This window comes from Salmo trutta, chromosome 37 (assembly GCF_901001165.1).
Source record: "Salmo trutta chromosome 37, fSalTru1.1, whole genome shotgun sequence".
Taxonomy (NCBI): domain Eukaryota; kingdom Metazoa; phylum Chordata; class Actinopteri; order Salmoniformes; family Salmonidae; genus Salmo; species Salmo trutta.
In genome coordinates, this window is record NC_042993.1 from 27,518,903 (window position 1) to 27,534,453 (window position 15,551).

A 15,551-nucleotide genomic window follows, 5' to 3' on the forward strand; every position below is an offset into this window, starting at 1 on the left:
AAACTAAAAAAAGACAAAAGACAAAAAAAACAAAAAGACAAAAAAAAGACACTCACAATTTTACCTCATAAATCTAATTGTGCTAATGGAAAAATGTCATATTCATAAATGTAAATTCAGTAATAAAAAAACACTTCCGTGTTTTCTGTAAGGAATTTGAACAGTACATTAAGACCATTATACATTCTTCTAATAAGAAAGCTGTTAAAACAATCAATATATGTATATATTTTAAGGTCTTTTTATAATCTGTAATTTGTTGTACCCCTTAGCATATGGTATCATTGCCTGTTTGTATACTTATACTAAAAAATAAACATTATAAAAATAACACATGTATTGTCGCTCTCTGATGACGTTCTTCCGGAATGTGTGGGACTCTGGTTTAGGACACGTGGTTCGGTTACATAGAAGAAGTTGAAGCTATAACTTGACATTTTGAGTATATTGTCTACGTGTGTGTGTCAGATAACCTGTCAAGATGGTGAAGCCACGGTTCAAGGGGAAAAGCACGATAAACACATCGGCGGCCAGCAGTAATCCTGGTAAGTTACAGTCCATGCGTGATGTAACGTTACTGTTTGTTTACAGCTAATGTTAGCTAGCTAACGTGATAGACTTTCTCTCTGATTGATCTGTCTGTTTCGTCTAACTACACAGAAACATTTGGTCCATATGACATTAATGTTAGCTACAAATGGAAATGTATACAATATGTTTGGCACTGACATTAGTTCAGTAACTAGCTAATTTAGCTACAATTTCTGTTTAACTTTATGCCAAAAACACAACGTAACTTCCATAACAAAATTGAGAACCACACTTTTTATATGGATTTCCAATATTGTTCTGACACTGACAATTAATTAACCCAAAATACCACAACACACCTAACACTGTGTGGCATATTTCACCATAACCTTACGACTCTACCTTTTACAGACCGACCAAAGACTCCTGCAGGTTCAGGCAACAGCATGAGGGACCGGGCAACTGTCAGGCGTCTGAATATGTACAGACAAAAGCAGAGATGGTAAATGATGGAGGAAAAAAACAAACATGTGACACTTCCATATTAACTCTTTACTTTAATGCTAGTGTAACTCTCAGGTCAGGGGTTGACACTTTACCCAGATAAAGCACACCAGTTCCTGGTATTCTATATGTAACTCCTCTTCATTTATTTTTTTATTTTTATGATTGTGTTGTAATATAATTTCCATGCACCTGGTTTTGTGACCACTGACTATTTCCTCTGCCATTAGCAACAACAGAGGCCAGGTGATCAAGCGTTTGTCGTACCAGTCCACTGTGGCTGATGGGACACAGGCCAGAGTGGAGCCCAACATCAAATGGTTTGGTGAGTAGTGCTGTTAACTGCAATTGCCACACTGTCTCAGGTTAATCCACACATTCTCTTGGGTCTGTTTTTATTATTGATTGGACAGGTATAATGGCAATTTGTCAAGCATTTGATTGGCTAGTTGAAACTTTATACAGAATGGTGGAGTTCTTGTCAATAATGACTAGCAAACCCATGATTTGTAAGAATAAATCTGTTTTATGCCATTTTTTAAATATCTGTGTACGGAGAGATAAGATGGCAGCCTCAACTCACACACACACACACACACTGGTTAATTCTTCCCCTCTGGTCTCAGCAAACACTCGGGTCATCAAGCAGTCATCCCTACAGAAGTTCCAGGATGAGATGGGTGTAGTGAAGAAGGACCCATACCGCATCGTGATGAAACAGAGCAGGCTGCCCATGTCCCTCCTGCACGACAGAGTCAAGGCACACGTGAGTACCAAGCAGGGGCGCATTAATTTGAGCACACTGTGGTGTTGTCACGATACCAGCATTTTGACATCGATACCAGGTTTAGTATCAGGACACTGAAACAATACCGTTGCAAAACATGTCACAGAATAACCACTGGCCTTTATTATTTTTTTTAAAACATTGAACAATATGTTGATAAATAGTTATTTTTATTTAACCCATATTTAGTACAACATCTAAAATAATATATTCAATTTCTTTCAAAAAATAAAATACCATATTAATTACCCCTAGAGTTATTTTTACTATGTTCTACATTGTAGAATAATAGTGAAGACATCAAAACTATGAAATACACATGGAATCATGTAGTAAACAAAAGTGTTAAACAAATCTAAATATATTTTAGATTCTTCAAAGTAGCCACCCTTTGCCTTGATGACAGCTTTGCACACTCTTGGCATTCTCTCAATCAGCTTCATGAGGAATGCTTTTCCAACAGTCTTGAAGAAGTTCCCACATATGCTGAGCACTGCTTTTCCATCACTTTGTGGTCCAACTCATCCCAAACCATCTCAATTGGGTTTAGGTTGGGTGATTGTGGAGGACGGGTCATCTGATGCAGCGCTCCATCACTCCTTCTTTGTCAAATAGCCAGTGAACAGTTACTTGAACTCTGTAAGCATTTATTTGGTCTGCAATTTCTGAGGCTGGTAACTCTAATGAACTTGTCCTCTGCAGCAGTCATGGCGGTCCTCATGAGAGCTAGTTTCATCATAGCACTTGATGGTTTTTGAGACTGCACTTGAAGAAACTTTCAAAGTTCTTGAAATTTTCTGGATTGACTTATCTTCATGTCTTAAAGTAATGATGGACTGTCGTTTCTCTTTGCTTATTTGAGCTGTTCTTGCCATAATATGGACTTGGTCGTTTACCAAATAGGGCTGTCTTCTGTATACCACCCCTACCATGTCACAGCACAACTGATTGGCTCAAATGCATTAAGAATTCCACAAATTAACTTTTAACAAGGCACACCTGTTAATTGAAATGCATTTCAGGTGACTACCTCATGAAGCTGTTTGAGAGAATGCCAAGAGTGTGCAAAGCTGTCAAGGCAAAGGGTGGCTACTTTGAAGAATCTGAAATATAAAATATATTTTGGTTACTAAATGATTCTGTATGTTATTTCATAGTTTTGATGTCTTCACTATTATTCTACAATGTAAAAATTAAGAAAAACCCTTGAATGAGTTGGTGTGTCAACTTTTGACTGGTACTGTATGTTCATCATTCTCACTCAAGTCATTCAAATTTAGTTGCTAGTAGAATAATGTTACAACGCAAATGTTCCGTGTACAGTGGCAAGAAAAAGTATGAACCCTTTGGAATTACCTGGATTTCTGCATACATTTGACATAAAATTTGATCTGATCTAAGTCACAATAGACAAACTCAGTGTGCTTAAACTAATAACACACAAATTGTATTTTTTTAATCTATATTGAATACATAATTTAAACATTCATAATTGTAGGTTGGGAAAAATGTGAACCCCCTAGGCTAATGACTTCTCCAAAAGCTAATTGGAGTCAGGAGTCAACGAACCTGGAGTCGAATCAATGAGACGAGATTAGAGATTTTGGTTAGAGCCGCCCTACCCCTTTTAAAAAAACAAACAAATTTTTTTTTTTTTTTTTGAGTTTGCTATACACGAGAAGCATTGCCTGATGTGAACCATGCCTCAGACAAAAGAACTCAGAAGACCTAAGATTAAGAATTGTTGCCTTCCATAAAGCTGGAAAGGGTTACAAAAGTATCTCTGAAAGAAAGTCCACGGTAAGACAAATTGTCTGTAAATGGACAAATTTCAGCACTGTTGCTACTCTTCCCTTACCTGGGAATATTGAAGACTCATGTTAAAAGGAACCACCAGCTTTCATATGTTGTCATGTTCTGAGCAAGGAACTTAAACTTTACCTTTTTTACATGGCACATATTGCACTTTTACTTTCTTCTCCAACACTGTTTTTGCATTATTTAAACCAAATTGAACATGTTTCATTATTATTATATTAAGTTAAAAATGTTGTAATTGTCATTATTACAAATGCATACAGTTGAAGTTGGAAGTTTACATACATCTTAGCCAAATACATTTAAATTCAGTTTTTCACAATTCCTGACATTTAATCCTAGTAAAAATCCCTGTCTTAGGTCAGTTAGGATCACTGCTTTATTTTAAGAATGTGAAATGTCAGAATAATAGTAGAGAATGATTTATTTCAGCTTTTATTTCTTTCATCACATTCCCAGTGGGTCAGAAGTTTTTACGTACACTCAATTGGTATTTGGTAGCATTGCCTTTAAATTGTTTAACCTGGGTCAAACGTTTCGGGTAGCCTTCCGTAAGCTTCCCACAATAAGTTGGGTGAGTTGTGGCCCATTCCTCCTGACAGAGCTGGTGTAACTGAGTCAGGTTTGTAGGCCTCCTTGCTCGCACACGCTTTTCACATTTTCTATTGGATTGAGGTCAGGGCTTTGTGATGGCCACTCCAACACCTTGACTTTGTTGTCCTTAAGCCATTTTGCCACAACTTTGGAAGTATGCTTGGGGTCATTGTCCACTTGGAAGACCTATTTGTGACCAAGCTTTAACTTCCTGACTGATGTCTTGATGTTGCTTCAATATATTCACATAATTTTCCTCCCTCATGATGCCATCTATTTTGAGAAATGCACCAGACCCTCCTGCAGCAAAGCACCCCCACAACTTGATGCTGCCACCCCCGTGCTTCACGGTTGGGATGGTGTTATTCGGCTTGCAAGCCTCCCCCTTTTTCCTCCAAACATAACGATTGTCATTATGGCCAATCAGTTTTATGTTTGTTTCATCAGACCGGAGAACATTTCTCCAAAAAGTACGATGTTAGTCCTGATGTGCAGTTGCAAACCGTAGTCTGGCTTTTATTTATGGCGGTTTTGGAGCAGTGGCTTTTTCCTTGCTGAGCGGCCTTTCAGGTTATGTCGATATAGGACTCATTTTACTGTGGATATAGATACTTTTGTACCCGTTTCTTCCAGCATCTTCACAAGGTCCTTTGCTGTTGTTCTGGGATTGATTTGCACTTTTTGCACCAAAGTGCGTTCATCTGTAAGAGACAGAACGCGTCTCCTTCCTGAGCGGTATGACGGCTGCGTGGTCCCATGGTGTTTATACTTGCGTACTATTGTTTGTATAGATGAACGTGGTACCTTCAGGCGTTTGGAAATTGCTCCCAAGGATGAACCAGACTTGTGGAAGTCTACAGTTTTTTTATTCTGAGGCCTTGACTGATTTCTTTTGATTTTCCCATGAAGTCAAGCAAAGAAGCACTGAGTTTGAAGGTAGGCCTCAAAATGCATCCACAGGTACACCTCCAATTGACTCAAATGATGTCAATTAGCTTTAGAAGCTTCTGATAGGCTATGACATCATTTATTGTACTTTTCCAAGCTGTTTAAGGCACAGTCAACTTAGTGTACATAAACCTCTGACCCACTGGAATTGTGATACAGTGAAATAATCTGCCTGTAAACAATTGTTGGAAAAATGACTTGTGTCATGCACACAGTTGATGCCCTAACCGACTTGCCAGAACTATAGTTTGTTAACAAGAAATTAGTGGAGTGTTTGAAGAATGAGTTTTAATGACTCTAACCGAAGTGTATGTAAACTTCCGACTTCAGCTGTGTGTATGTATGTATGTATGGTAATTGTCCGATTTTAATCGATATCGGCTTTTTTTGGTCCTTGAATAATCGACTTTGAAATATCAATCGGTTGACCTCTAATTTTCACCAGTAATGTTTCTTATAAAAAGTAGATCAGAAGCAGTTAATCCCTCATCAACCCTCTACCAAGAAAGACTGGCATGCATGTTGTCGATTTTAGTTCTTTATGTACAGTTAAGGGCAAGGCGTGCTGCTCTGTTTTGAGCCAGCTGCAGATTTGCTAGGTCTTTCTCTGCTGCACTTGACCCTATTACCGGACGGTAATCAAGATGGGACCAGGCCAGAGCCTGAACAACTAGTACAGTTGATTTGTGTCAAATGCAGACCATCTTTTTTTATAACATAAATACCCCTCCATCTTCACCACAACTTTGTTAATATGACTTGACCATGATAATTGACCATCCAATGTAATACCTAGGAGGTTAGCTTCCTCAACTTGCTCAATGGTCACACCTTTATGTCCAACTCCAGTTGAGGGTTAGGTCTTAGAGAATGTTTTGAACTAAATACAATGCTTTTAGTTTTAATGTAGTTAAGACGAGTTTATTATGAATCACCCATTCTGATGCTGACTAACTCCTTATTTAGAATTTCAGTGAGCTCTCTGGCTTTGGTTGCTGAAATGTAGCGTGTGGACTCATCTGCATACAGTCATTATAGCTTTGTGGTAAAACATTTGTAAAAGGAAAAATAGATGAGTAACGGCCCAAGGCATCTGCCCTGAGGGACACTGCACTGCACATACGCTACATGACCAAAGTATGTGGACACAAGCTCCTCGACCAGCTCATTCAAAAAATCATGGGCATTAATGTTGAGTTGGTCCCCGCTTTGCTGCTATAACATTTTCCACTCTTCTGGGAAGGCTTTCCACTTACATGTTGGAACATTGCTGCGAGGACTTTCAGCTTTGAGCATTAGTGAGATTGGCTGCTAATGTTGGTTGATTAAGCCTGGCACGCAGTCGGCGTTCCAATTCTTTCCAAAGGCGTTTGATGGTGTTGAGGTCAGGGCTCTTAAGGCCACTCAAGTTCTTCCACACCGATCTCGACAAACCATTTCTGTATAGACCTGGCTTTGCGCACCGGGGCATTGTCATGCTGAAGCAGCAAAGGGCCTTTTCCAAACTGTTGCCACAAAGTTCGAAGCCCAGAATTGTCTAGAATGTCATTGTATGCTGTAGCATTAAGATTTCCCTATGACAGTGCCACATTGAAAGTCACTGAGCTCTTCAGTAGGGCCATTCTACTGCCAATGTTTGTCTATGGAGATTGCATGGCGGTGTGCTCATATTTTATACACCTGTAAGCAACGGTGTGGCTGAAATAGCCAAATCCACTCATTTCAAGGGGTGTCCACATACACAAAAGTATATCTGATGTTAGAACACTAAGTTCTGTTGGATAAATAACTCTGCAACCATGTGATGGCTGGTGATGTAAAGCCATAGCAAGTTCGTTTTTTTTCAATAACAATTTATAATCAATAAAATTAAAGGCTTCACTGAAATCTAACAATACAACTCCAGCTATCATCTTATTCTTTTTTAACCAATCATCAGTCATCTGAGTCAGTGCAGTACAAGTTGAGTGCCCTTCTCTTTATTGATGCTGAAAGTCAGTAGTTAACTTATTGTAAAATCGTTACTCTGTTTTCCTCAGGTAGCCTATTTCTTAGAGCCTGGTTACACCAGACTGAGCGTTCATTCCGGTTTAACCAGGCTGTATTTGTGAGGTGAAAAATGCACGGGTTGACAGGTCAGGTGGGATCTTCCTCTCCAACTGGCCTATTCCCGCTCATTTTGCTCCGCTTCACACTGAACCAACCTGCCTGTATCGAGTTGTGTTTTGCAAGAGAGAGTTCGATGCAGTTGGCCAACTTTGCACCCCCGGGTGATTTTTGCTACACAACGTTCCTGTAGATTGTTCTAGAACCATTTGGTCAACAGTAATAGCGTATGCATTATGTTGATTCCTGCTATGAAAGGATCTGCCTGTCCCTGTTTCGCTGCTGTGCGGATGGCGGAGGGAGAGATACATTCTGAGAAGCATGACCGTTGACCACAATGCTACTGCAGGCAAAACATTTTTAATTTTTTTTAAGCTACTACTGTTTTTAGTTACATCAAGTAGGCTACACCTGGCGCTGAAAAGTTGTTGTAGGACATTAGCCTACATTTTACTGATGGATTAATAAATTATCCTACATGGCTATATATAAACACAAAAATATTTCGAGTTATCAATCTAGCAAAATATTTTGAGTTTGCACTTCCTCAGGATGTGAATAATATAGCTTATAGGCCAATATGAACAAAGATGTCATCAAATTCTCTGAAGAGCCAAAAATAAATCTGATAATTCTGGATCTTATTTTGACAGGTTTCATATCAAAATATTAGTTTTGCATTCCCTGTATATGCTACATGAAATAATAGCTTTTTTAATCATAGGCTGCCATCTGTCTTACTGGGTAATTGTCCAGAGCCCTGCCACTAATGGGCAGTGAATGTTCTTGTGTTTGTTATCGAGCCACATGGTCAAATTTATCACAATATGACTTATTGTCCATTTCGCCCAGCTAAAAAAAAAAAAAACGCCCCAAAAGACTACAAACAAGACTTCTGTCCAGTTCTTCATGTTCTCTCTGAACATTGTTGTTGACTGAGTTTTTCTGTTCTTTTCCCTCTAAATAGCTCCATATGCGTGCAAGACCTTTGAAGACGCTCAAAGCTATTGGAGATGAATGGCCTTCTCCTTTTTTACTCTCCCTCCTTTACCCACTCCTCCTTCCTCTTGCCATTTTATGTCTTACGCCATTTAGGGAATTGAGCCCCATGCCAAAGCAATGTGAGCAAGTCCAGATACGTTGCATAAATAATTTTTAATTGGATGTCAATTTTGGTTCTCTGTCTTTTGATCTTCACTGTTTGTTGGCTGAGTATTCTCGCCAAGGTCTTTGTCAGGTCTCTTTATTCTATTTTATGGTGATGTTTTCACCATAGTTTCTGTCTTCAGTCGGTGGCACGTATTTTGAGTTTTTGCCCCCCCCCCCCCCCCCCCCCAAGGATGAAAAATTGTCATTTACTGTTAGATTTTAATTTAAAAAGCCAGGCTGAGCATTAGAACACTTCAAAACAAGACCAGAAGGGGTGGAAGAAGGAAACTGGAGGGGATGGACACATTAAAAAGAACAACCTCCAAAACATCCTGGCGGATGGTCAAGGTGAAGCTGAAATCTTAAACATCGTTGCTTTTGACAAGATCCGTAAACTGTTTTTCTCTCTCTCTCTCCAAGTTGCAATAGGACTAAGGCTACCTTTTACGGCTGTGTCGGAGGATATTTTAACTCCTAATCAGATCTGGCTCAGACAATACGGTTTATTGACAGTTTCACTGCATACTTGAGGTTATGTGTGCTGTGTTTGTTCTCCACCGTTGTTTATTGTTGGAACCCCTGGAACATGGCCACCAGCTCCGTCGCATAAAGCTTTGCAGTTTGCTCCAACTAATTATAACCTAACCTATACCTCACACGGAACACACATGGAATTCTACATCACTGTTCTTTCTCTCTACTACTGTTCCACCCAAGAGTTGTGTTCCAACTGTAACCCCTTCCAAGCCGTTGGGTTTTTATTCTGCTTGTTTCTTCGCAACGAGGGAGAGAAAGAAACGGTTGCTTTAGCGGAAGTATTTATTTTGCATTGCATGCAGCATTACAAAGCCACACTCTGTGATACAACGCAGGCGGCCGTAAATCTGTTGGGCGAGCACAGAACTGCTCTTCTCCAGCCCCCTGGGTTGTGGTTTGTCTGTAAGGCAGCTGAACAACTTGCAGACATTTTGAGGACACTTATGGTTATAGAGCTCAGACACCCATTTGAAGACCATAATACGAGAGTACAGCACAGACATAATCGCATCTATCGTCACACATTTCCACATCCATCTTTCACATCTATCGTAAAGTCTTCCCCCTGTCTGTCTTCCTAATGTCTCCCTCCTGCTGCTTCTCTCCTCAGGAAGCAGCTGTGATAGAATGGCCTCTCAAATAGATAGCAAAAGCCCCTGTTTCTCCTCCTGTTATCTAACCAGTGCATTCTGTCAAACAGTTTTGTCTAAATTATCTCTCCCCGTCTCCTCCCCTTGGCCACCATCTTCTGCAGAACTCTAAGGTACACATCCTGGACACAGAGGGCTTTGAGACCACGTTTGGGCCCAAGGCGCAGCGTAAACGACCCAACCTGATGGTGGGAGACGTGAAGGACCTGGCAGAACAGGCTGAGGTCTCGGCACAGACCTACAGCGCTGAGAAGGACCGCGACCTGGTCACAGAGGACGACGGGGTCAGGTGAGTGCAGTAGCTCCTGTTAATTCTGTCACTGGCTACTGTCACTTTGACTGGCGGTGACAATGCCTTCCAAATGTACTGGGCTTTTTCAGGTATACCAATAACTACTAATCATTTTCTATTTACTACTACCCCAATTCCATGATTGATACTCCATTTTCTTTGTTTTGATAATATAGCCTAGCTTTAGACTGTATGTTGGACCACATGAGCAGTTCCAGTCTGTGGTTATTGTTCGGGTGTGGCACCTGTTGCACTGTATGTTATCTTCACACAGAGAGGAGGCTCGTGAGGAGATCTTCAAGAAGGGCCAGTCGAAGAGGATTTGGGGAGAACTCTACAAGGTACAGCATCTTTCTATCTGATCTAGGAATGTTTATTTTAGTTCACCTTGATATTTCCTAATAGATACTGCGTACGGTGCAGGTATCAGGGATGCAAACTTATCATATCGAAATGAATTACAGAATGCATCCCTACGCTTCCTACAAATAGAATATCAAAGTTCAGAGCGTGATGTCCGATATGTCATAGCAGAATGTGTCATCCAATAATATCACGTGTAACAGCTGTGAGCAGCCATCCGCATCCCCTAACAAGCCATTAGTCTACACAGCTGCTTTTCTCTCTCCATTCTTTCTGTGCATCTATCCGTTTTAAAATGTTATTTAGCCGTGATGGCGAGCTGGGGTGTGCAGGCAGTGATGGGGTTGGATACGCAAGCGTAAGAACAAGCAGGCCAGTCTGACTAGGCTTTGCAGTCATGCAGCCTCAGTCACTGCCATAGAGGAGAAATGGACCACAGTGACAGTCATGCTTACGCCTTTACATCACTGAAAAAATGTTTCTGAAAAATAGTGATTTGAGATGAGTTAGCACTCCTGGTTATGTCCAAACCCTGACTCTGCCTTCCTCTCTCAATATCACTCCTTAACCCACAGGTGATAGACTCGTCAGACGTCATCATACAGGTGCTGGATGCCCGCGACCCCATGGGTACGCGCTCGCAGAGCATCGAGACCTACATGAGGAAGGAGAAGCCTTGGAAGCATCTGATCTTCGTGCTCAACAAGTGTGACCTTATCCCTACCTGGGTCACGGTAAGAGATCCCTTTACTCTATCCTGAGACAAATGCACGTGTAGGGGGGTAATAATTATTGTCTATGCGTATTACACTGACAAAAATATCAATGCAACATGTAAAGTGTTGGTCCCATGTTTCATGAGCTGAAATAAAAGATCCCAGAAATGTTCCATATGCTCAAATGTTGTGCACAAATGTGTTTACATCCCTGTTAGTGAGCATTTCTCCTTTGCCAAGATAATCCATCCACCTAACAGGTGTGGTATATCAAGAAGCTGATTAAACGGCATGATCATTACACAGTGCACCTTGTGCTGGGGACTATACAAAGCCAGTAAAGAACAAGAAGGCCTACACACTTTAAGGCCAATCTTAAATGTGCAGTTTTGTCACACAACACAATGCCACATATCTCAAATTGAGGGAGTGTGCAATTGGCATGCTGATTGCAGGAATGTCCACCAGAGCGATTGCCAGATAAATTAACATGAAATGATCTACCATAAGCTGCATCCAACGTCATTTTAGAGAATGTGGCAGTACGTCCAACCAGCCTCACAACTGCAGACCACGCTTAACCACGCCAGCCCAGGACATCCACATCTGGCTTTATCAACTGCGGGATCTTCTGAGACACCCGGACAGCTGATGAAACTGGGTTTGCACAACCAAAGAGTTTCTGCACAAACCGTCTCAGGGAAGCTCCTCTGCGTGCTCGTCGTCCTCACCAGGGTCTTGACTGCTTTTTGGTGTTGTAACCGACTTCAGTGGGCAATGCTCAGTTTCGATGGCCACTGGCACGCTGGAGAAGTGTGCTCTTCAGCGATGAATCCCGGTTTCAACTGTACCAGGCAGATGGCGTGTATGGTGTCGTGTTTGGGCGAGCGGTTTGCTGATGTCAACGTTGTGAACATGGTGCCCCATGGTGGCGGTGGGGTTGTGGTATGGGCAGGCATAAGCTACGGACAACTAGGTTTGCACATTTTGGGGAATATTCAGAGGTGGAAACTTTCCATGGGAATGAATATTAATGCCATTTAAATGTAGATGTTTTTTGCATTGGATATATTTATAATCTTGGAGACAAATATAAGTAAATCAAAAGAAAGAGAATATTGAATGATCCTCAATGATCCATTGCATCTCCCAAAAACTTTTTCAACATACATCTGTAAAATGATAGTCTAGAATCTAAAGCTTTGGTTGTCTTCCTCTCAGGCTTCCATGTCTTCTCCCTGGACCTCCTCAATGTCCACCTCTTGAACATCAGACTCTGAGGCCTCATCTTCAATGTCACATTCCAACCTTGTTAAGGATGGCTCATTGTCGGGCTCAAAAAGCCTCAAATTTGCCTGGATGGCGACCACTTTTTCAACCCTTGTATTGGTCAGCCTGTTGCTTGCTTTCGTGTGTGTTTTCCCAAACAAGGACCAGTTGCGCTCTGAGGTGGCTGATGTTGGTGGGATTTGGAGGATGATGGAGGCAACAGGGGAAAGATCCTCAGATCCACAAAGTCCCTTCCACCAGGTAGCTGATGAGAGATGTTGGGACGACTGCCATATTGCATCTCCATCCCAAAACCCTTGCTTGGAAGTGTACTTTGCCAGACTGCCAAGAACCTTGCCGTCATCCAGGCCAAGGTGGCGAGACACGTTAGTGATGACACCATAGGCCTTGTTGATCGCTGCACCAGACAGGATGCTCTTGCCAGGATGCTTGGGGTCCAACATGTACACTGCGGCATGTATGACTTCAGGCAGAAGTCTTCACGCTTTTTGATGAATTTCATTGTCTCCCTCAATCCGTGCAGTGGCTACTGCTGTAGGTTTCAGGCTGCTTACCACTCTCTCCCAAAATACATTATCCAGGAGGATCCTCTTGATGGGGCTGTCCATATCGGCAGACTGCGATATGGCCATTTTCTTTGGAGAGACTCCCCCTCCAGGAGAATGTCAAACATGATGACAACACAACGCCGACGGGTGTTGCTGGGCAGCTTCAATGTGGTGCTCTTATTCTTCTCACTTTGCTTGGTGAGGTAGATTGCTGCTATAACTTGATGACCCTTCACATACCTAACCATTTCCTTGGCTCTCTTGTAGAGTGTATCCATTGTTTTCAGTGCCACAATGTCCTTGAGGAGCAGAGTCGATGCATGAGCAGCACAGCCAATGGGTGTGATGTGAGGGTAGGACTCCTCCACTTTAGACCAAGCAGCCTTTATGTTCGCAGCATTGTCTGTCACCAGTGCAAATACCTTCAGCTCATTTGCCTTCAGCTCATCTGCAATGTTGAGACCGGTGTGTGTCTTGTCCCTTGTCTGTGCTCTTGTAGAATACTGGTTGAGGGGTGGAGATGATGTAGTTAATTATTCCTTGCCCACAAACATTCGACCACCCATCAGAGATGATTGCAATACAGTCTGCTTTCTCTATGATTTGCTTGACCTTCACTTGAACTCTGTTGAACTCTGCATCCAGAAAATTTGTAGATAAAGCATGTCTGGTCGGAGGGGTGTATGCTGGGCGAAGAACGTTCAGAAATCTCTTCCAATACACATTGCCTGTGAGCATCAGAGGTGAACCAGTCATCATTTTCACCTCGAATAGAAGTAGAGGGACTTTTTGTCAGGGGTTGCTTGTTGTGATCACTTGGCAAGATGATTCTGCATCTTTGTTGCATTCTTCACATATGATTTGACACAGTATTTGCAAATGTACACAGCTTTTCCTTCTATATTAGTTGCAGTGAAATGTCTCCACACATCAGATAGTGCCCGTGGCATTGTCCTGTAAAGATTAGAAAAAAATGGGTAAAAAAACAACATACAATTCCATGTACAGATAAATAGTTAATCAGATTAAACAACTCCTTTTGTAAGAAATGTTTTAAAATGAAACATGTATGGAAACAGGTGAATTAACACTTCTCAGTTAGCAGGCTCAAGAAAGCTAAAAACCCACATGGTAGAAAACACTAACTAGCAGAAATTGTAAACAAGTTAGAAATGATTTAAACACACTTTGCTGTAGGCTATTTACTAGTTAACAAAAAAATTATGTATGTCATATAAAATATATTCACCCCACCCAGTATTGTAATCAAAACTTACCAGAAAGCATATTGTCAAAAAAGGTTCACTGTTATAAGCTAACTTTTTTTTTTTGTTGATGAATTTAAGCAAAATTCCCCAAATTCCCGGACTTAACTTCCCATGGAAAAATTCCAGAAATTTCCCAGAAAGTTTTTGACCCTTTGCAACCCTGCGAACAACGAACACAATTGCATTTTATTGATGGCAATTTGAATGCGCAGAGATACAGTGGCAAGATATTGAGGTCCATTGTCGTGAAATTCATCCGCCGCCACCAAATCGTGTTTCAGCATGTTAATGCACGGCCCCATGTCGCAAGGATCTGTACACAATTCTTGGAAGCTGAAAATGTTGCAGTTCTTCCATGGCCTGCATACTCACCAGACATGTCACCCATTGAGCACGTTTGGGATGCTCTGGATCGACATTTACGACAGCGTCTTCCAGTTCCCGCCAATATCCAACAACTTCTCACAGCCATTGAAGAGGAGTGGGACAACATTCCACAGGCCACATTCAATAGCCTGATCAACTCTGAGGCAAATGGTGGTCACACACGATACGGACTGTTTTTTCTGATCCACGCCCCTACCTTTTTTTTTAAGGTATCTGTGACCAACAGATGCATATCTGTATTCCGAGTCATGGGAAATCAATAGACTAGGGCCTAATGAATTTATTTCAATTGACTGATTTCCTTATAGGAACTGTAACTCAGTAAAGTCTGAAATTGTTGCAATTTTCGTTTATTTTTGTTCAGTGTATATACACCTCCCGTGCGTCTCATAGTAAGACTAAGCAATTAGCCTATTAAAATATGTATCTTACTCCAAAAGATAAATGGCAATATGCAAGAGACTACAGTTGAGTGACAGTAATAGGCAATCAAGAAATGTCTGAGAATGGAATTCTAAATAGAAGTGTATTTAATTACTTTGTAAAATGAGGCATAAAGCTTAAGTTGCAAGCATTATTCCAAGTATATAGATCTTAACTTACAAGACAAAGCATGAACAAAGATGCCTATTAGGCCAGAGACATAGAAGCCTAGGAAATGAGAATTGATCATACAACCTTCCTCCATGGACTGGATACAGGATAAGAGAGCGAACAACAGACCTTGATACCATCTGAGGTGTAAACCTTTTCAACCTAAAACAACTACCATTGACCAATCAAACGATACCAAATTTATAGTAACCCGTCTTTGCCATCTCCCTCTAAGGACCGTGGCTTGTGAAAGTATTCACCCCCTTGGCATTTTTCCTATTTTGTTGCCTTACAACCTGGAATTAAAATTGATTTTTGGGGGGTTTGTATCATTTTGAAATATTTTTTTGTGAAACAATCAAGAAATAAGACAAACACTGAACTTGAGCGTGCATAACTATTCACCCCACCAAAGTCTATACTTTGTAGAGCCACCTTTTGCAGCAATTACAGCTGAAAATATCTTGGG

At 41.1% G+C, this 15,551-nt stretch overlaps 1 protein-coding gene across 1 annotated transcript in view; it reads left to right on the forward strand.

Moving 5' to 3' along the window:
- Positions 1 to 350: 350 nt before the first annotated feature.
- The window catches only part of LOC115177191 (nucleolar GTP-binding protein 2), a 29,266-nt gene continuing 14,065 nt past the window's right edge, over positions 351 to 15,551 (forward strand). The window contains exons 1-7 of the mRNA XM_029737755.1: positions 351 to 545; positions 943 to 1,033; positions 1,266 to 1,360; positions 1,662 to 1,801; positions 9,729 to 9,913; positions 10,191 to 10,257; positions 10,855 to 11,013. Of these exons, the coding sequence (XP_029593615.1) occupies positions 482 to 545; positions 943 to 1,033; positions 1,266 to 1,360; positions 1,662 to 1,801; positions 9,729 to 9,913; positions 10,191 to 10,257; positions 10,855 to 11,013 (801 nt within the window). The 5' untranslated portion in view covers positions 351 to 481. The remainder of the gene's footprint in view (positions 546 to 942; positions 1,034 to 1,265; positions 1,361 to 1,661; positions 1,802 to 9,728; positions 9,914 to 10,190; positions 10,258 to 10,854; positions 11,014 to 15,551) is intronic.